Source organism: Oncorhynchus kisutch, linkage group LG6 (genome assembly GCF_002021735.2).
Source record: "Oncorhynchus kisutch isolate 150728-3 linkage group LG6, Okis_V2, whole genome shotgun sequence".
NCBI classification, from domain to species: Eukaryota; Metazoa; Chordata; class Actinopteri; order Salmoniformes; family Salmonidae; genus Oncorhynchus; species Oncorhynchus kisutch.
In genome coordinates, this window is record NC_034179.2 from 25,593,403 (window position 1) to 25,614,632 (window position 21,230).

Sequence of the window (21,230 nt, forward strand, 5' to 3'; positions counted from 1 at the left end):
CTTCTCTATGTTATTTGGGTGTGGAGGCGGAGATAAGGAAAATAACACACTCACATATCATTGAATACCCAAAGCACGTTGGCTCAAGGACGAGTGAAAGGCAATAAAACAAACAAATTTCTCCAAGCCGTTCTCCTTCCCCTCTATTTTCTTCCTGTGAATCATTTAGCTTGAGAAAATAAAAACACATAAACTTGGAGAGCCATCCACTCAAAGCCACGTCGAAGTGAAGTAGGCCGATCAAATTCACCTACAAAGGAGAGCAGATAGATAAATAAATAACAAATACACATGGCTGGAGAGAAGAATACTATTCCACATACGCTATAATCACATCAGGAAGGCAGCTCTTTCTCTGTTTTCCAAAGCATTGGCAATGGAGAGAGAGGGAGGTTCAGCACATAGACATTTAGAGCTGTTCATCTCATTGTTCGTCAGAGCAGTGGCACAGGGAGCTGCTGGCGCTGGCTGAGCAGGAAGGCTATACTACACCAGACTCTCATCTCACCACATAGATGCAATCCTATCAACTGCAGTGGCTGCTCTACAAAAATCTAGGCTGTGGATGTCCTGGAAGTGTGTAGTTTTGTTTTAGTGTGAATGCTATGAACAGTCCAAAGACACTATCCATTGAAATGCCTACCAATCCTTTATGATTGGGGTGTTATTTACAAGTAGAACATCATTTAACCAAATCCACCATATGAGAGAACCCACTGGACACATATTTCATTGAAATGACGTGGAAACAACGTTGATTCAACGAGTGTGTGCCGAGTGCGAAAACCTTGTATTAGGTAACCAAAAGAAAGGCATAACAATTAGTCAAACCAGTGATGAAAGCATGCATATGAAAATGAATGAAAGCTATGATATAATAACTAAATCAACAGAATACATCTCTATGTTTTGATTTGATCAACAACAGTGATGGACACAGGGGTCATCAGCTGGGCTTCGGACTCATTACAACCTAAAATAGTCCAGGCATTGTTTTGGATGCAGCAGTACCACAGACAGACAGCTTTGGGCCAAACAGGCCATTATATTGATTGGTCTAACAGCCTAACAGGGATCAAGGTCCACTGCTAACTAATCAACTTCTAGAGAGGTGCGTCCTTATCACGGACCACTCACTGAACAGTCTGCACAGTCTGCACTGATAGAACAGAACAGAACAGGCATGGTGGATGAGGCGCTCTGCATGAGTCAGAGGGTCTTCCTCCTTCCTGAACTGTTATCTAATGACTGACTGGAAAAGAAAAGACAACTAGGCTGCCCTGAGTGACAATGTTCAATATTTCTGACATGGCAGCAGATGTGAGGACTTCTCAATTATACATACATCTGGGATCACGGTTAAATACCTCTAAACACAGGAATGACAGGCTCACAACCACAACCACATCACAGCCCTGTTGGTAAGGAGAGAGCTAGGAGGTAAATAGCAGGAGCGGAGTGGCACTGTCCCGTAATGGAAAAGACCAGCAGATCTACAGTGGGGGAAACAACACATTGAAGAGATGTGTGGCAAGAAGAAGTGTGACGTTGGAAATAAACAAAAACATTTTATTTTCTTAAAATTGGATGGATAGACATCCACAGGACTGCCTGCTACTCAGGTAAGAAAACTATTCAATGGTCAGTCAGTTTGAGATAACACCCGGAATTGTTTTGTACTCAGCAATATCTATAAAAACACATCACCAAAAGCAAATATTCTGCTTTGTCTGATTGCAATCGTTGTCTGAATGTGTACCTGTGCAAGTGTGTGTGCATGTGTATGTATGTGTGTATATGTGAAATTTGGTGTTTCTAAACTAGCAGAACTGCCTCCTAATCACATAACATAGATTATCCTCAAATATAAATCAGTTTTGTGAGGGGGGAGTGATTGAAGTGAGAATTTTAGTAGTCGATAAAAGCTAATCTGCCATCTGAATCAGCCACAGAATATAGTAGCATTAGCTAGCTTGTCTGAAAAAGCAGTTGTGTAAGTCAGACACATTACCAATCCTAATGTTTGTGTTTGGCTTTGCCAATTTTCAATTACTTGTAAAGCTGCTATCCCCTTCCTTGATCTATCCACAACATCATTATCTTACTCTGCTACTTAGAATATGTTTACCCTTCCTGATGAATTCAATTACATCTTTTCAGAGGAAGTTACTGTGGGGGTGGCCCTGCCTGGCTGAGGTCAACGCTGGCTGTGAATACTAAAGCTACTCCTCCAAACACATTACACAGGCTATTACCTGCTGCCTTCCACATGGCTCTACCCGACCCAGCTGGGGCCTCTGTGCCGACCCAGATGAAGTGCTTTCTAGATGGGATCTGGCGTTCAGAACAGGGGGAAGAGAGCTGCAGCTGTCCCTGTGCTTAATCGTTTCAGAGAACCAGCTCCTCTGCACACGCCACTCCTGATTAGAGAGGTGTGTACGCAGCCTGGCAGAGCATGAACACTGGGGGGGGGATCACCACACTGACTGTTTTTTAGTGGGAGAGTGGTAGTAGGATCGATAAGGCAACAGGCCTAAGGGACAACAGCTGGAAACTCAGCCCATTCTGCTCTGCGTTGACAAAGTAGCAGCAGGCATCTGAGGGAGGTCAGATGTCAAATGGAGGTGGACATGAGAGGCAGAGAGGGAGGGAGAATCCACTTAATCCTTTTCAATCCCTGACCCTCTCTTAACTGCTTCTTTCCCCAGTCCTCTCTGTTGAGGGTGATATATCATAAAATGATTGGCTGTGAGTGATGGCATCTGCTCCTGAAGAGATTTTTTAGTTCCTCCACTGAACGCACGCCACTTGTGAAAAGGGCTGCGGTCGGTGTGAACCCTTCTAAATGGGAGGACCATGCCCCAGGACTACCTGACATGATGACTCCTTGCTGTCCCCAGTCCACCTGACCGTGCTGCTGCTCCAGTTTCAACTGTTCTTATTATTATTCAACCATGCTGGTCATTTATGAACATTTGAACATCTTGGCCATGTTCTGTTATAATCTCCACCCGGCACAGCCAGAAGAGGACTGGCCACCCCACATAGCCTGGTTCCTCTCTAGGTTTCTTCCTAAATTTTGGCCTTTCTAGGGAGTTTTTCCTAGCCACCGTGCTTCTACACCTGCATTGCTTGCTGTTTGGGGTTTTAGGCTGGGTTTCTGTACAGCACTTTGAGATATCAGCTGATGTACGAAGGGCTATATAAATCAATTTGATTTGATTTTGATTTGAAATGTGCTTCATCCCACTGGAGATAACTAGAAGAACGATGAGAGGAACCATCACAATCTGAAAATGGATTTTAAGTCCTCCTGAAGAACCTGCTCATCAAATCCGTATCTATTACCAAATAGCCATACCCAGGATCACTTAGAGTGATGGAATGGTAAACAGCCTTTAAAGGTTCCATTGCCATGTGTGCTCCATCTCCGGCCTATGGGTCACCAGGCTGCTCATTATGGCACACACCTGTCACCATCATTATGCACACCTGCGCGTCAGACTCACCTGGACTCTATCACCTCCTTGATTACCTTCCCTGTATATGTCACTCTCTTTGGTTCCTTCCCCAGGCATCATTGTTTCTGTTCCTGTGTCATGTCTGTGCGTTGTTCATTCTTCTTATTTTGTATTATGTTGTGTTTATTTATTAAAACACTCACTCCTTGAACTTGTTTCCCGACTCTCAGCGCACATCGTTATATCCATGCTCCTCTCTAGGCTAAGGTTTTGACTACAAAGCCACCCCTTATTTATCTGTACAAGAGAAACTGAATTCATTTTACACTGAAAAAAATACAGCAACAAAATGTCCAAGTGACAGAATCATTGCAGTGTAAAAAAAAGATTCAGTAAACAAGATATTTACAGAATAGTTTCCACAGAAACATAAACCTCTGAATCCACATTTGAAAAGATGACTCACATTAGAGTGCACATGACATACAGTGAGAGCAGAAAGCATTTGCACATGGAGAGCTGAAAACGGCAGCATTTAGCCAGGCTGTATGCTCCACCTGGGAGGCCGAGAGAGGCAGAGAGGCAGGCAATGGCTCTGTCAGGTGCCAAGCCCGGAAAACGGCAGCATTTAGCCAGGCTGTATGCTCCACCTGGGAGGCCGAGAGAGGCAGAGAGGCAGGCAATGGCTCTGTCAGGTGCCAAGCCCGGAAAACGGCAGCATTTAGCCAGGCTGTATGCTCCACCTGGGAGGCCGAGAGAGGCAGAGAGGCAGGCAATGGCTCTGTCAGGTGCCAAGCCCGGAAAACGGGGCATTCTGGCATAATGACTCTCATTTACAATTGACAAGCTGAAGGAAAGCGAAACTAATTATGACAGCGTGCAGATGCTGAATAGCCCTTGATGAAGTTAATCACCAGTAATTCAAAAAACAGGTGTTGAACATTTTCTATCCCCTCCTATGAAATTACAGGATGATCAGAATTCAAGGGTGTGCAGTTTAATTGAATGGGACGTCCGCTGCACCCCCCCCCCCCCCTCCCCCTCCCTAAAAAACACTGTGAGGAAACGATTACTGTGGATCACCATGAATGACAAGCTTTCTCTCCTCGCTTTGAGATGAGGTGCGGGTGTCAACCGTTTATCTAAAATGCTCTATCCGTGATTATATTCATGGTGGCTTTATGTCGTTTTGAGGCTATAGAGTACAAAACTGCATGCTATCATTTTAAAGTACATCAACTTAAATTAGCTTGGATTTCTATTAGGATGAGAAGTTGACAATATTTCATTTTCTCAGTTGCTTTCTACATTTGGTTTTGTTTGTTGTCTACAGTACATCTATCTGAATGTGGAACTAGCTGCTCCCACCCAATCTCAATATCGAGCTCCCACAAAACTGGGGGTGGATATCTGTGTCCCCAAAGGCCAAAAATGAAAGATGGACTTTCAGTGAAAACCTCTGTCATACAATCTAAATGGATTTGAACTCTTTAGAGTAATAAGTACCCGTTTCCAGGCATATTGCAGCCGCTGAGCTCACATCCAGCACATGGGTAATAATCCTCCATTCTTCCACAACGAGGCTTCAATAGCTCATTATTCTAATCATAGGCTTTCATCTTTAGTACAACATTCAAACCAACAGTGGCGTGTCAAGGACATCTCCATCAACCAGGAGGGGCTCGTAATTCATTTAATGAGCTGCAGGATACATAAAACATCCCCAAATCCAATCTTCTAGATCCCATACCGCACATGTTACAGTAAAACATTCAGATAATGTGGAACACTGTTACAAACACACTTTGAATTACTCTGAAAATGTTGGAAACACAAATGTGTGTGCATGCGCGCGCGCCAGTGTATTATAAAGAGCATGAATGGCATTCATGTTCCCTCACTTTAAAGACAAAGAATAAAAGTGAAAGGTCAGACCATACAATAGCTTAAGATAGATGCTGATCACTGAGCAGTAATCACACCATTGTAATTCAAGGTGTTAGGCTATTTGTCTCTAACCACATCTTTGAATCCAGGCTGACTTCAACCATACAAAGTAATGCACAAGGCTTGGTTTTCTGCTTCTTGAAAGTCTGAAGCATTAAAAGCACTGCTCAAGTTTACACATAGAAAACACAACATGCACATTTCGTCTGCTTATTGTTTTCGTTGAATAGCTGCAGCCATGAATGCACTAATGGAAACTGCCAAAGGTTACATTGCTTTAAAAATACTGTGTGCATTTTGTTATCCCTGTAGTGTGGAGTGATGAGTGGTGAGCAAGTGATGCTGCTGTGTTTATGGGTCGTTCCATTCGGCACCCCTTTTGATTCCAACGAAACCTTCCCTACATGTTTGCACATTGTAGAACCGACAAGATAGTCACTTTTTGGGCCTGTATGCCTAAACATTCAGGAGATATAGGTGCTCAAAGTTGAGCCATTTAGCATACCCCTCCCTACCATGAGACATCCAAGCCTTCATTACTGAAAAGATACATATGAGTTTGATATCATTTGAACTCTTACAAACAGGGTTGTCAAAATGTTTTTAAAAAGCTGTACTTTTTTATTTTTTTAAACCTTTAATGACAATCATTTAAATGCTGATGTTAAGTAAGACCATTGCACTGTGTAAATAGGTAGAGAGGCGCTTCCCGCAGTACCTATGTCAAACAGTTCGGTCAGTAATCTTCAGCGATTCCTGAGGATTAGTCTCTCGTTACTGTCTGCCACATGGACCCTCTCACACACAAATAATAAAGGGCTGCTCACCCCAGTGTTGCTTTCATTTTAGTTTTAGGCGACTCCTAATTGTTTGTTATGTTATTTGATCGAATTTGACTTTTCATTTATGTTTTCTTAATCAGAATGGCAGTACTTTATTTCCATTACTATTATATACCATTCCATTACAGTTGCATTGAAAACCCTCTGATTCCAGTTGCCAAAAACCAAAACAAACTTGTTGTGATAGTAAGTAGGTTAAGTACTTTACTCCTAAAATGGGTTTCACGAGACTCTTTTCCATTTTATTTGAATCAAGCAAGATGATGATTAACTATGTTAACTGAGAGTGTATTTTATGTTTAGTATTATATGTCTATGTAATTATCTTTAATAGTTTATATTACATTTTTAAAGGGCTTGCTTAACTTTTGGTCCCAGAGTTTATTATGACTAGCTCTAGCTTGATTCAATTGATACAATGATGCAAACATATTCAAGTATAAAATAGCAAAACATTACGTAATGCCTTGAAAGTATATAAGTAACCTAAGATCTGCTAGGCTGCGACTTTTTCTTTCTGCTTCCCTCAAGTGCTTTGGGCTTTTTAGTAATTTTATTTATTGTAGACAGACAACGGTGCATGTGAGGACATCAGGGGCAGAATAGAGCGAGTCATACCCTTAATGGACTTAAGCATATAAATATATAACTACTGAAAGCACAAACACACTTGTAGATCTGGTTTCAGGAGCTGTGTGGCATGGTACAGTACGCGGAGCCGTACGGGCTGAGATCACAAATAGACTACTCTGACTGACATTAAAAACTCCACGTAGGACTGAATCTATTTCTTACCTTGTCCATGTGTGTTTGTCACCGCAGCAGCGAGAACCAACACCGTAACGATGACGTGTAATTGGTAGTCTCTTCTCATACACATGTCTACTGAAGTCGAAGTGCCTCTCTGATCACAGAATACGTCCTTGCATTAAATACTTTCCGGAGCAAAATAAGCAAACGAATAATAAAACGTCCGTGAGGTCTGTAAAACACAGAGAAAGCCGTGCTGCTTTTGCACTTATTTAGCAAGTCGAGCAATGATCAGATCTGACAAGAATCAACTGAAACGCAGAGTCCGTTTAATTGTAACGCTCAGTAAGCGGATTGCTGGCTCTCTGTGCTGTCAGCACCTTCAGGACAGCTAGCACGCCGCGGAAGCTTCAGCACCATGGACAGCTCCTAGCGTCAGCAAACGGTACAACTTCCGCTCCATGGAAAAGTTACCACTCCGTATTTGGACAGTGCATTTGTGATGAGCAACAAATCACACGCCTTTTTGTGGTTAGATATTTCAAAAATGTCAATAATCATAGGATATATGCATGCATGTTATTGCTATAATTTTGAGAAGATCAGCCTATAATCAAAACTAAAAAGTGAGCAATAGCTACATGTGTTATAATTTCAATCATAGTAAGGGTGAAATGTTTTATATAACACATATAATAACTCATATTTTGCTCTGTAATATTTGACCTGTCTGTCATCATCCATTCACTGAATACTTAAAAGGGCAACAAATAATAAAGAGCAATGCTCATACAGTGGATTTGGGAAACATTCGTACCACTTGACTTTTTACACATTTTGTTACATTACAACCTTTCCCTCATCAATCTACACACAATACCCCATAATGACGAAGTGAAAACAGGTTTTTAGATAATTTATTTTGCAAATGTATAAAAATTTATATTAAAAAAATATCACAACATAAGTATTCAGACCCCTTACTCAGTACTTTGTTGAAGCACCATTGGCAGCGATTTCAGCCTTGAGACTTCTTGGGTATGACACACCTGTATTTGGGGATTTTCTCCCATTCTTCTCTGTAGATCCTCTCAAGCTCTGTCAGGTTGGATGGGGAGTGTCGCTGCACAGCTATCTTCAGGTCCTTTCAAAGATGTTTGATCGGATTCAAGTCCGGGCTCTGGCTGGGCCACACAAGGACATACAGAGACTTGTCCCAAAGCCACTCATACATTGTCTTGGCTGTGTGCTTAGGGTCGTTGTCGTGTTGGAAGGTGAACCTTCGCCCCAGTCTGAAGTCCTGGGCGCTCTGGAGAAGGTTATCATCAAACATCTCTTTGTACTTTGCTTCACTCATCTTTCCCTCAACCCTGACTACTATCCCAGTCCCTGCCACCACCATGCTTCACTGTAGGGATGGTGCCCGGTTTCCTCCAGACGTGACTCTTGGCATCTGGCCAAGAGTTCAACCTTGGTTTCATCAGACCAGAGAATATTGTTTCTCTTGGTCTGAGAGTCCTTAAGGTGCCTTTTAGCAAACTCCAAGTGGGGCTGTCATGTGCCTTTTACTGAGGAGTGGCTTCCGTCTGGCACTCTGCCGTAAAGGCCTGATTGGTGGAGTGCTGCACAGATGGTTGTCCTTCTGTAATGTTCTCCCATCTCCACAGAGGAATTCTGGAGCTCTGTCAGTGTGACCATTGGTTTCTTGGTCATCTCCCTGACCAAGGCCCTTCTCCCCCAATTGCTCAGTTTAGCCGGGCGGCCAACTCTAGGTAGAGTCTCGGTGGTTCTAAACTTCTTCAATTTAAGAATGATGGAGGCCACTGTGTTTGTTGGGGACCATCAATGCTGCAGACATTTTTTGTACCCTTCCCCAGATCTGTGCTTCGACACAATCCTGTCCCTGAGCTTTATGGACACTTCCTTCGACCTCATGGCTTGGTTTTTTCTCTGACATGCACTGTCAACTTTGAGACCTTATATAGACAGGTGTGTGCCTTTCCAAATCATGTCCAATCAATTGAATTTTCCACAGGTGGACTCCAATCAAGTAGAAACATCTCAAGTATGATCAATGGAAACAGGATGCACCTGAGCTCAGTTTAAAGTATCATAGCAAAGGGTCTGAATACATATGTAAATAAGGTATTTCTGTATGTTCCTGTAGATTGACGAGGAAAACAATTAATTTAATACATTTTAGAATATGGCTGTAACGTAACAACATGTGGAAAAAGTCAAGGGGTCTGAACACTTTCCGAATGCACTGTATGTGATGAAGAACATGTGTAGCCTTCAGGCAACTTTTTTTATCAATGATAAGGTATTAATGTTGGTTAGCCTCGTCTTGATGCATTTTAACTTGCCTGAGCCTCATTTGCCCTGTGTTATCGAATGTAGTCATAGACTTCATACAGAAGTTCACTAGGTTCTTCTTTTTATGCTTGTTTGGTGAGGTGGATTTATTTTTCTGTCTGTTTATAGCACATCAGCCCTGACTCTGGTCTATAAGCTGAATGGCTTAACACATCGATCGGAGTGTGAATCTCACCTTGGCAGTATTGAGCTGACACCACATGGATGGCATCATTACACTGCATATGATATTCAGCCTCAATGCTCCCTCCTAAAGTAACAGTAATCATGTGTTGGCAGATAAAGTAGTGCAGGAACTGAAATGGTGTACAGGCAGCTACAGATGTAGGGTCTAATTTGATGAACCTGTTGCAGTTGAACTTTCCTGAAATGCAGGACATTTAAAGTTGCACTATGCAGAAACCATTGCTGGTTGCTGAAACTCTAATACTTTGTCCAATTTCAGTTTATATGGCAAAATAAGACAGTATAGTGTAGAGAATCATTGTACCATGTACACTACTGTGAAATATATTTTCTATAACCAAAAATATTGTTGTTGAAGCTGATGTAACAAAACCGAAAGTAAAAGGCCCAAAAGTCTTAAAAACTTTAGAACGGAAGTATAGAAATAGTGCACATCTACCACTTCTTAGATTGCTTTCAAGTAGAATGATAGATCTATAATTCACATTTCTATGTGAATTTGGTCAGGTCGCCCAAAAAGTTACATACAGTATTGGCACTGTATTTGAGGATGAAAAAGGCTACTAAAGTTTGTAATTTCCACTCTAACATGTCAGACTTGTAGCAGTTTATACAAAAAAATGTATAAACTCCAACAAAAACATCCATTAAATTATAAACCACATAATAATTCATAATTTCCTGTAGCTACAGGATTATTTTCCTGCTGTAGCAAACTGGCTCAAAGTAAGATCCTACATCTGTACAGGTAGTCCATCATGCAAGATAGAACAGGAGAAAATCAATTCACAAGAAAAAATAAAAGGAGAGTAAGACAAGACTTGGAAGCAGGAACTACAGGATAACGGTAAGTCCCATCGTATCTAATGTACCAGGAATGCAAGATACCCTAGTGTTATTTCATCATCATCCCTAACTAGAGACATAGTAGCCCTTTCCTGCAGTCAAATTACCTAGTGGCCTCGTGTGTGGAATGTGTTCATCTGTTTCATCATTTCATAATAAATCATTTTTTTTTGATTTTTTTTATGCCAAAAATCCAGCATTTCTATGTCAAACTGCTTTGTTATATTTCAGTCTTCTGTGATGTATATAAAGTGTAAAATTGAGATGCAAACTCTCTACATGGTACAGGTGTCTTTTTTTAAGCCTATAACCATGTGTGTGAGGTGGATACTTTTGTTTCAAAGTAGATTTGTTTAAGACTACCAAGAAAACACTGTGTGACCCTGAATTAGCCCACTGCAGTAAAAGGTTCAACCAAACTGATCCATAATGTGCATGGAGCTACATGTTTTTACTCTCTCTGCTAGCTGCTCCACAACCATTTGTTTTAGACATTCCAGTCATTCTCGTGTATAAGTAAAGGTGGGATGTGTCATGATGACTAGACAGTGCCTGCCTACACTGTCACACCTCTTGAAGAGATGTCTCCACTTCAATCAAATCAAATGATAGGTGGACTAGCAGTGAAATGCTTACTTACAGGCCCTTCTCAACAATGAAAGAAAAAGGAGAAATAATAGAAAAGTATAACACGTGACAATTAAAGTGAAATAAATGCACAATGAGTAACTTGGCTACATACACGGGGTACCAGTACCAAGTCGATGTGCAGGGGTACGAGGTAATTGACGTCGATATGTACATATACAGTAACTAGGAATACAGTGACAGATAAACAGTAACATCAGCGTATGTGATGAGTCAAAAAAGTTAGTGCAAAAAGAGCCAAAGAGTATTTAACTAACTATTTAGCAGTATTGTGGCTTGGGATAGAAGCTGTTCAGGGTCCTGTTTGTTCCGGACTTGGTGCATCGGTACCGCTTGCCGTGCGATAGCAGAGAGAACAGTCTCTGACTTGGGTGGCTGGAGTCTTTGACAATTTTTAGGGACTTCCTCTGACACCGCCAGCTATAGAGATCCTGGATGGCAGGGAGCTCTGTCCCAGTGATGTATTGGGCCACATGCATTACCCTCTGTAGCGCCTTACGGTCGGATGCCAAGCAGTTGCCATACCAAGCGGTGATGCAACCAGTAAAGATTCTCACAATGGTGCAGCTGTAGAACTTTTTTAGGATCTGAGGGCCCATGCAAAATCATTTCCCGAATCCTGAGGGGGAAGAGGCGTTGTCGGGCCCTCTTCACGACTGTGTTGATGTATGTGGACCATGATAGATCCTTAGTGACGTGGACACCGATGTGGACACTCACTAAGACCTCACTGGTTGGGAGTCTCTGCTGGGTCTTATTGTATGTCTATTACATTTCCTGTGGCTGTGTGACGGTAATGTATGTAAATTGAATCCCACGGTCATCGCAGAGATACCCCTCTGTCACTTTCTCACTCCATTTGTTTGACTCTGTCTCTCTCGGTTTGTACCTTTCTCTTTGTCGCTCTCTCTCTCACCCACCCACCCACTTTCCCCCTTTCCGGCTGAGTCAGGCTTTCATTTGGAATGTGTGGTACCCCGTCAGTGAAGCTCACTGTTCCAGTTAAGCAAGCCAGAGGTCTTGCTTGGAGTCAGACATTTGCAGCCAAGCCTTCATTTAGTTAATGGGCAGGCAGTCAAGGCAGCTGATGAAAACTAAGCCTGTGAAATGAAATGACTAGTGTCTCAAGGTAATGAGCCACATCAGTGGTGTGCTGTTACAAGCATTAAGGTCATCTTAGATGGCAGGATGTTAAAAGCATTTATCGTATTGTTAAGGGCTCACCGTGTTTAATGTCACGTGCAACTGACAAACAAAATATGGAAACTGGATGCAATGTTTTAGATGTTTATTTGTACTGTTAGGCTTTCAGCCAAACAAGAAAACACGATGTCACATGGTATCAGAGGGCCTCTTACTTACCTGATAAGAGAATTATGTTCTCCAGGTACATAACCCAATTTAATTATATTACTCTCAGTCTGCAAACCAGAATTTGTAAGATCCTGGTCGAATGAAACAGACGGAGGCCCAGCTAGAATAGTCAAAAAGGTTTATTCGCGGGAACGTTCTGGCGTGCACAGTACAAAGACCTTCATTTTATAGTGACACACATACTTCCACACAAAACATTAGTTATTATACGCCCACACTGTCCTGCTACCCAGCCTACATAGGGAGAGACCCTGGGAAGTTCTCAGTGCCCCAGCCAAGGTCGGCCCCGAATCTTGCTCAGACAGTCCGTTATCAAGATACTAGATATATTGTCACCAAAACATTCATTCTGACTACGAACTACACTCTCAAATATATTTCTGCTGACTAACTCACACACAGCATTAAAATAGTCTAATGATTCTAATCAATTTCATACAATCATATGGTTTCAGAGGGTAATATTCTAATCATTCTAATCATATAATTCTATTAACAATCCACCCTGAATGACTAAATAATACACACTGATACCTAATATACTATATGGAAACATAAATAGTATCCAAAGTTAATCCTAACCAATACATGTACGTATGTACATTTGATATTCATCCATGACTGTTATATGCCTATATCCAATTGCAACGCTTACTGTCAGGATTTTTATTACAATCGTCATAAAAATACAGTCTTAACCCTCAAAAACAGTTTCATCCAAACTTTCACACAGGGGACCAAACATCCAAACAGAACCAAAACACTCATACAGCTGAAGGTTGCCCACAACACAGTGATTATGACATTTCTCCATTTCCCAAACATACTATCAAAACAATTTGTTAGAGCATCATCTACCCCAGAGTTCTCTGCCAATTCGTGAGCTAATGTGGTTAAACCAGCCAGGCCCTTGGTCACTGATCCGTCTGGAGCTGTGTTATCGTGGATGAAAGTACAGCATTCTGCTCCGAATATGACACCCACCATCCTTTTCAGCCAGTAACATATCCAATGCTATCCTATGTAAACTCTATTGTCAAAAGATCCGGACGGAGCACTCCTTCTCTCTCATCTACCTGGTTCTAGGTCCTCATGGTTGATAAGTGTGAAGGGCATGTCTAACTGCACTAGTGCACAACTACCGGTCCAATTGGTAGGCGGGTCAGGCCACAGCCTCACCCCTCCACAAACCACCAGACATCCGCTCTAGGCCTTTTCATCTGTCAGTCAGGTCCCTCATTGTCTTGTCAGTTGTAACATTCTTTGTCCTGTTGCAGAGAATGTGACGTAGCGAGCCATGCAATAATAATGTCCTCCTGTAACTATGAAAGGGGGAAGTCTGGATGTAATGGGCACATGGGGATATAGATAATGCAGTTCAATGCAAATGTCATTGTGTGGCTTCCCTGCCTTCATGAACAGCTTTACCATACAGGCCATTCCCCTGGGTGTATCAATTCCATCAAATGGAAAGGGAATGGTTGTCAACTGAGGTTTTGCTGTGGCCCAGGCATAACATTCTTCTTTCGCTACTGATCTGGCTGTATACTGAATCCATTCTAACCATAGGTTAGAATCCTCATAACCAGTTTCCACCTCAATCACTTCCTTAAGATCTTTAGTCTGCACTATCCGCACCGGCCCTTGGCTCTGGACGACTCCACTGTCAGTATCTGCTCTGTCAAGGGCTCTGCTTGTATTCTGGCTGACGATAGAGCTATCACCTGCCCTAACTTCTTCTACCTGGAATGGGTACTATGGTGTCAACCGAAACCTGATCAAACCCAACATACCATAACCCTAGATCCTCCTTCTTTACGTTTTTAACGGTAATTCGTACCTTTATGCAATACTTCTCTCGCTCCGGATTGCAGTCAAAAACCCTCACCTTCACTATACTCCATCTTCTTCCATACTGGGTAAGCGGATTCATATAGCCCTCTCTCTCTGTGTGGGCTATGACCTGCTTACATGAACTACATGTGGACCTGCACAGATATCTTCCATAATGGCTCATAGTCCTAGACTGCCAAGGAGTCAGAGACCCCATTTGGTCTACATAGGCTTGCTCCCACAATAAGACAGCTCAGACCAATCTGCTCTCCTGTAAAGCCCCACCCTTTCCCAGAGAACATGTCCTCAGGTAGAGGCCAGCCCACACTTTCACCTTTATGAACGCACACAGGGAGAATAGGGTGGAGTCAGGGAATTATCGTTAGAGAGGTAACCCCCGGCCCTTATTGGAATTTGGTTCTCCTCCTAACTCTGTGATTGTTCGACAGTGTCAGTGTGTCTTACCCTCTTGCAATGTGTGATATGAACCCAGGTAGCTCTTTCAGCTATTCTGACTGCGAAGGCTGTCACCAGGAGTACTTGGTATGGCCCTTCCCAACGTGGCTGCTTCCCATCTATTCTCCTCAGGGACTGGATTGAGTGAATCACCTTCTCCTGTAATTCACCTGTAGAGCATAACATCTTACGGGTTTGGTTAACAAACAGTCTTCTCATTGTTCTGCTAGAACCTAACACTGTCATTCTATTTGTTCTATCTGATTAGCTAGAATGTCATTCATTATTTAAAGAACTAGATCCTAGTAAACCAATTCTAGGGATAATATCTTGACTTAATATTTCAGTTACCATAATCGTGTCTGCCAAGTAAGTTGGTAACGCTATAAAAAAAAACGTTTTTTATTATTATCCAATAGACCAAAAAGTGTCCTATCCTATGGCTCCGCCCCTGTATAAATATTGACGCAAATCTAAACAATTCTCTGTCAAGAGTCTGTGCTGCTTTGTATGGTCTTAGATGTATATGTGCTTGTCTATGTAAACAGTAACCTTTCTCTCCTTTCTTATTTCACAGGCACTAGTCAATGCTACTATTTCGGCCAGATGTGCCGAATAATTTCTGGGGAATGTTTCCATGTTTAACACCTTATTTCCAGAAACCAACTAAGCTTTCATTCCCTTTTTGTCTCTACTCAGTAACTGTTATCTACCCATTCTGTGTCACTCCTATCTTGCTGATTTCCTGGCCCCCCTTCCCCACCTTCTCCTCTCTGCTTCCAACCCTTCAAGGTCTCAGCAGTCTCAGCAGTTTCATGTCACGTGCAACTGACAAACAAAATATGGAAACTGGATGCAATGTTTTAGATGTTTATTTGTACTGTTAGGCTTTCAGCCAAACAAGAAAACAAGATGTCACATGGTATCAGAGGGCCTCTTACTTACCCACACAGAGTAGAATTAGAGACCTCCAGTCAGAGCTGTAGCAACACCAGAGCCAGGGGATTCTTAAAAGCATGCTGTGGTAATCAGCTCCCATCACAAATATACCATATAGCTGTCCTACTGCAACCCCTTCTAGTTACACTTTCACTGAACAATCATCAACCATTAGGGCATTGTGCAGAAATCTATTAGCTCTAAATGAACAACCATGCATACAAATGTTCTCTATTCTGACTTTTGATATCATTAGCTTTGAACTAATTTGCTGTATTATTCCATGTGTTCCTTACATCAGCAAGGTAAAGGAGAAGTTTTTTTTCACCCAGACCAGGGTTAAAAACTGCTGTGCGTCATAGAGTAGCGTTAAATGCATTGACTTTCTCCAGCTGTACAATATAAATGGGAACCGAGTCATCCTGAATAAGGCTAGATTAAAACAGCAGGTTACCCAACACTTCCCCATAATTCAGATGGGATGAGAAGTGAGAACACTCAGACTTGGGAAGTAAGAAGAACGTTTTTCCGCCTTTCCTCCTATACATCCCAAATGAGGCCTACTGTACTCCAGTCTGCAGGGTCTAGGGCTCCAGGCCCCCCAGCAACAGGTTCTGTGCCCTTCCTCAGCTGCCAGCCATATTTATCTCAATAAGCAAGGAGTGCCCTCACAGAGCCCCTATTTAAGATCCCTTTCCCCCAGAATACATGTCCATTTGCCACACAGGATAGTAGCTTCCTGATGAAGTCATTCTAGCTGCACGGACCATCTGGCAGAACAAAGGAATTGAATAATATTACCCCCAAAAAGGCAATCTATTTGAGATGCTATTCAGCAAGCAGCACCACAGATTAGTTCACACATTCCTTGGGGTAGTGTTCGTGCCCGAGTTATGGGGTTTGTGTGTTCTGGTTCTGGGGCCTTTTCCTGTGTTACCTTTTCCTGAACAGGAATGAACTTAGAGAAGGTATTTATAGAGATCCCCCTATGGGTTTAATGGCATGAATCATCATGGAGCTGTATACAGTGCCAATGAGGGCAGTGTGAATTGAGAGGAGGGGAGGATTTTAGCCCAATCCTACGCACAGTATGGCTCCAGCAGGTTGAACAACAAGCCTCTGTTAATGGTTCTCAGTCGTTTTTAGCCAAAGACTGACTGGTAACCTGGGACTGCTGATGCACTGAATAAACACAACCTAATCAAACAACACTCCCATCTTGGACAGGGAGAGTCAATATAAAAAGACAGAATTGCATACTGCACTTAGGAAGCGCTGCTACTCTCAAATAACTTTTTTTGATTTCCACAGCAGAGGGCTGTGAGATGTCCTGCCCGTCCCAACACAGAGTCCATGTGGATGTGACCACATGGACTCTGCTGCATCTGTTAGCCCCCTGATCGTTGCCTCTGACTGACAGCTATATGGTGAGCAGTGTCTGCCCAGTCATGTGGAGCACAGCCAATAGATTCAGCAGACTATGCTAAATGAGAGCTGTATCCCCAAGCTCAGCAGTGTCAGGTTGACAACTCCAAAATGAACATTGATTTGAAATTATTTTAACACCATGTTAATAACATTTGAAATTCCTTCAACACCATGTTAATAACATTTGAAATTCCTTCAACACCATGTAAATAACATTTGAAATGGAACGTCGGTGAATTCCATAATCCACTTGTTTATTTTCTATGCATTTACATGTAAGTTAATATAAACTCTCTCACCAGAAACATTCGTCATAATGTAGCAAGTAAAACATGACATTTTGCATGTCAGAAATGTACAGTATGAAATGAAAATTGAGTTTAAAACTCAATCCCATGTATCGTATGAAATAGTGACCGAACAGACATATTGTTTGTATTTACAAAGAGGTGTTTGAAGCAGAAACACCTTAGTGGAAACACAGGCTGTTCTCAGGGAAGGTCTGGATGTAGCTGGATGTTTGACTCACGTCAGGGACCATTTTAGCATCCTCAGCCTTTTCCAAACCTCAACCTAATTCTCCTAACCTGCCACATTCATTTTCCTGACCTGTTCTCTCTACCTGCTACAAAAAGTAACTTCTGCTAGTCAAAACCAGCTGGCCTGCCCTGAGAACAGTCTAGGTTCAGAATAACAAAATACTCTGTCTTTGAAGCAGGGCAGTCAGCTGTCCATGGCAATCCATGGTATATCTCAGAGCCTCTTTATGATGGAACACCCAGCCATACACACATGCCCTTCACACAGCCTTCGTTCCTTTGACAGGCTGATTACAGAGCAAGCACATAAACATGTGCCCATACGCCCACACGCCTGACCTCTCACTCACACACACACACACACACACACACACACACACACACACACACACACACACACACACACACACACACACACACACAGCAGTGTGTGGGTAAAATAACCCACGGAGAGTTACTGCAAGTTGCAAAGAAAACAGGAGTTGCCTCCACTATTCCAGCACCATTTCAACTTCAACATCATCAAATCACCTATGTTTGTCTGTGTGCTTTGTTTGAGTGTGTGTGTGTGTGTGTGTGTGTGTGTGTGTGTGTGTGTGTGTGTGTGTGTGTGTGTAAGTAGAAAAAAACATGTCAACTCACCCTACTTGTAGAAAACCGCCAACCATGTTGACAAAACGGTCTATCACTCTATCAGACAGTAAATGCTTTTATTTGTTGTTGTCCGAGGCTACCTGAATAAAATGCTTGCTCGCTAGCCTTACTTTGTTTCATGGGCAACGATTAGCCAGATAGTTAACATTAGCCTACTACATCTAGCTACATGTTGAACTTCCATCCTCTCAGGCCAGGGGCACAATGTATGACTTAATGGTTGGATCAGAATCACCGTTATAATCATTGGCCAGTTACTTAGAATTAAGTAAAACTACAAGTTCAAATCCCTCAGTTTAGCTTAAATAAAGGTTAAATAAATAAAGCTCAATGCTGATTGGCTATTATTGCATAACAAAATATATAAAGGGAGGCCATATGCTGCTGGTTTCCCTTGCATTCAATATCATACTCTTTTTGACCAGACAGCATCAGATAGATGGGCTACACATACAGAGACAGAGGGGCACTGTTTCACTCGCTCAGATGTTTTCTCCTGTGAGACACATTCAGCCTCTTGCGAATTGAAGGATAGTAATGAAACACAGAGAGAAGAAAAATACATTATTTTACATGTTTTTTTGTTGGCAACTTTTTTTTGTGAAGCCTGAATTCCCTTGGCATCCACACACACACACAACCATTGGGATAGTCAGTGACCTGACATCTTGTCCTTTACTATTATTTTCTACTTCGTTCTAATATTGACATTTTCACACTCATGGTGCTCCACTCCTCCACCTCCTACTGGGCTTTCTCTTTGCATCAGTCAAACAGTGTCTCATGGCATTAAACATGCTGAGACAGAACACGGCTCCAAGGCTGCAGCTTTTAATCAATGTGATCGCTCTCTGACATCAGCTGAGCATCTCAAGGCCTGCAACCACTGTACCTGACAGGTGACAATAGCCTTACAGCTACACAACCCCCCCCCCCCCCATCTTTTCATAGTCTGATATACAGCGTATCTGTTGGGTCCCAATGTGTTTCCTCATGTCATTCTGTATCAGATGATCAACCCAGAAATATCCACAGCTCCTAATTAGATGCTAAGTTGAAGCAGCCTGAGGCAGAGAGAGGCTGACACACACTGACCATAGAGTATGTCTCACGGCCTTCAGGACAACTCATATGTATGGGATCAGAGAAATGAAGGCACTGACTCACTCAGACAAATTCAGCTCACGCCGCGTTTAATTTCCCCTGCTCACCTTACATCTCTGCCAAGTGCTCTCTTCACCTTTCTCAATTCAACAGCTGTTTTCCACAGAGGGGCCCGACTGCCTTTTGCGCAGCGGAGCTCTAGTCTGAATCACTGGTCTACTCTCAGACACAGATTTCCCTTTTTAGTAACACTAAGATGTGTACATTATGAAGTCTTTTTGAAGTGATCCAGACCTCATAAGCATGGTTTAATGATGTATTACGTACCATAAAACACCTATATCACTGCTACTGTGTTACCATCTCCTTTTAATGTCTTCCCTTCCTGCCTGCACTCTCCCTGACCCAAACCCAGCCCACAAACATATGCATATACACACACAAACTGACCATGACATCTATTCCTGAAAACTTCTATTAGTTGGTAAATAGAGTGAGAGACCCTCAAAACTTCCCAGGGGCTTGTTGATGACTGTTATCTCGACTGAGTCATTATAGTGTAAATTATAGTGCAATATGTGTAGCCCTGACAGTCTGCATGGAGGTTCCACATATTGATTCCACACTGCAGTTAAAGCCAGCCCCATCGCTGCTCAGTGCCCTATACGTCCTTCAGAGTATCCATCCAACCTCAGCCACACAAAAAGCACCATAACTTCTCACCCATGCGCAGCTCCCTATTTTAACACACAGTTCTGTGAACATTCACAGTGCCTCACTGTTTTGCATACATAGAGGCAATTACATTTCCAACGAACCCCCCATGGCCCTCACTGGCCCTAACACAGGGTACAACAGCAGCAATGCCGGCTGCCCTGTACTGTACCAGCACCATGCACAGACTGGCTGAGACAGAACACTGCATCCATCCACTGTTATTGGAGCTGAGACACAGACAGGGAGGTGATGATAGCAGATGCATGTGACCAGCTCTGAGTGGAGGCCTTAATTCTATCTGCCTATGAATATGTCAGTCAGCAGCAGTGTGTGTTATTACAGCTCCAGCCTGCGCCTCCACTTGCCTTGACTGCATGTGGCAGGGAATACTGTACTCCCATGATTACTACTACAGTTAACACAGTACACTGGAGTGAGGTGGAACCATAATCACAGGGATATTAAATCAATCATTGCAGATGTTTTCATAAAACACATTTTACCCTTCAATGTGTTGTGTTATTAAAATATCAGTGGTTAATCATGTTTACGTAATCAACGCAACAATTCAAATGATGGATTATGTGTCAAATCCACTGACATTGGCCGGTTTAATAACATACAGAATAATTATGCTAAGACAGATAGTATCAACAACTTAAGAAAGTAAACATGGATGGCAAAGGTATTTCTCCTAACACCCTCTGTTGCAGTGATACAGGCACACTCTACAAGAACACCTGATACTGTAGATACTCCGTGTTGATACTACAACCTAGGGCTCGGTAAAGCAAAGCCGCTCAACTGAACTAACTGATAAGCCAGAGAAAGATCCCGTCACCCTGCTCCCTGGCCTAACACACAAAGTATTCCAGAGGTGCAGCTTCTTCAGCCATTGTCTCATTTACCAATTAGAATGTGTATAGGCTGGGTCAGGCAGTCCTACCCTGCTGGGAGTGCATGCCTTCACATATTGTAGTTAGGCAGCATGGACAAATGGACACATCAATGCACACTTCAAATATTGTGGGATGCTATACATTTCAGTATACTGTACTTCAAATATTGTGGGATGCTGTATATTTCAATATATTGGATTTAAATTGTCTATAAGATTGTATGAAGAAAAT

The 21,230-nt window shown here is 42.4% G+C and overlaps 1 protein-coding gene across 4 annotated transcripts in view; it reads right to left on the minus strand.

The window, feature by feature from the left end:
• The window catches only part of LOC109891759 (seizure protein 6 homolog), a 234,028-nt gene extending 226,614 nt beyond the window's left edge, over positions 1-7,414 (minus strand). For all 4 annotated transcript variants that reach the window (XM_031826470.1, XM_031826469.1, XM_031826468.1 and 1 more), the window contains exon 1: positions 7,046-7,414. In XM_031826470.1, the coding sequence (XP_031682330.1) occupies positions 7,046-7,130 (85 nt within the window). In that variant the 5' untranslated portion in view covers positions 7,131-7,414. The remainder of the gene's footprint in view (positions 1-7,045) is intronic.
• Between the last annotated feature and the right edge of the window lie 13,816 nt (positions 7,415-21,230).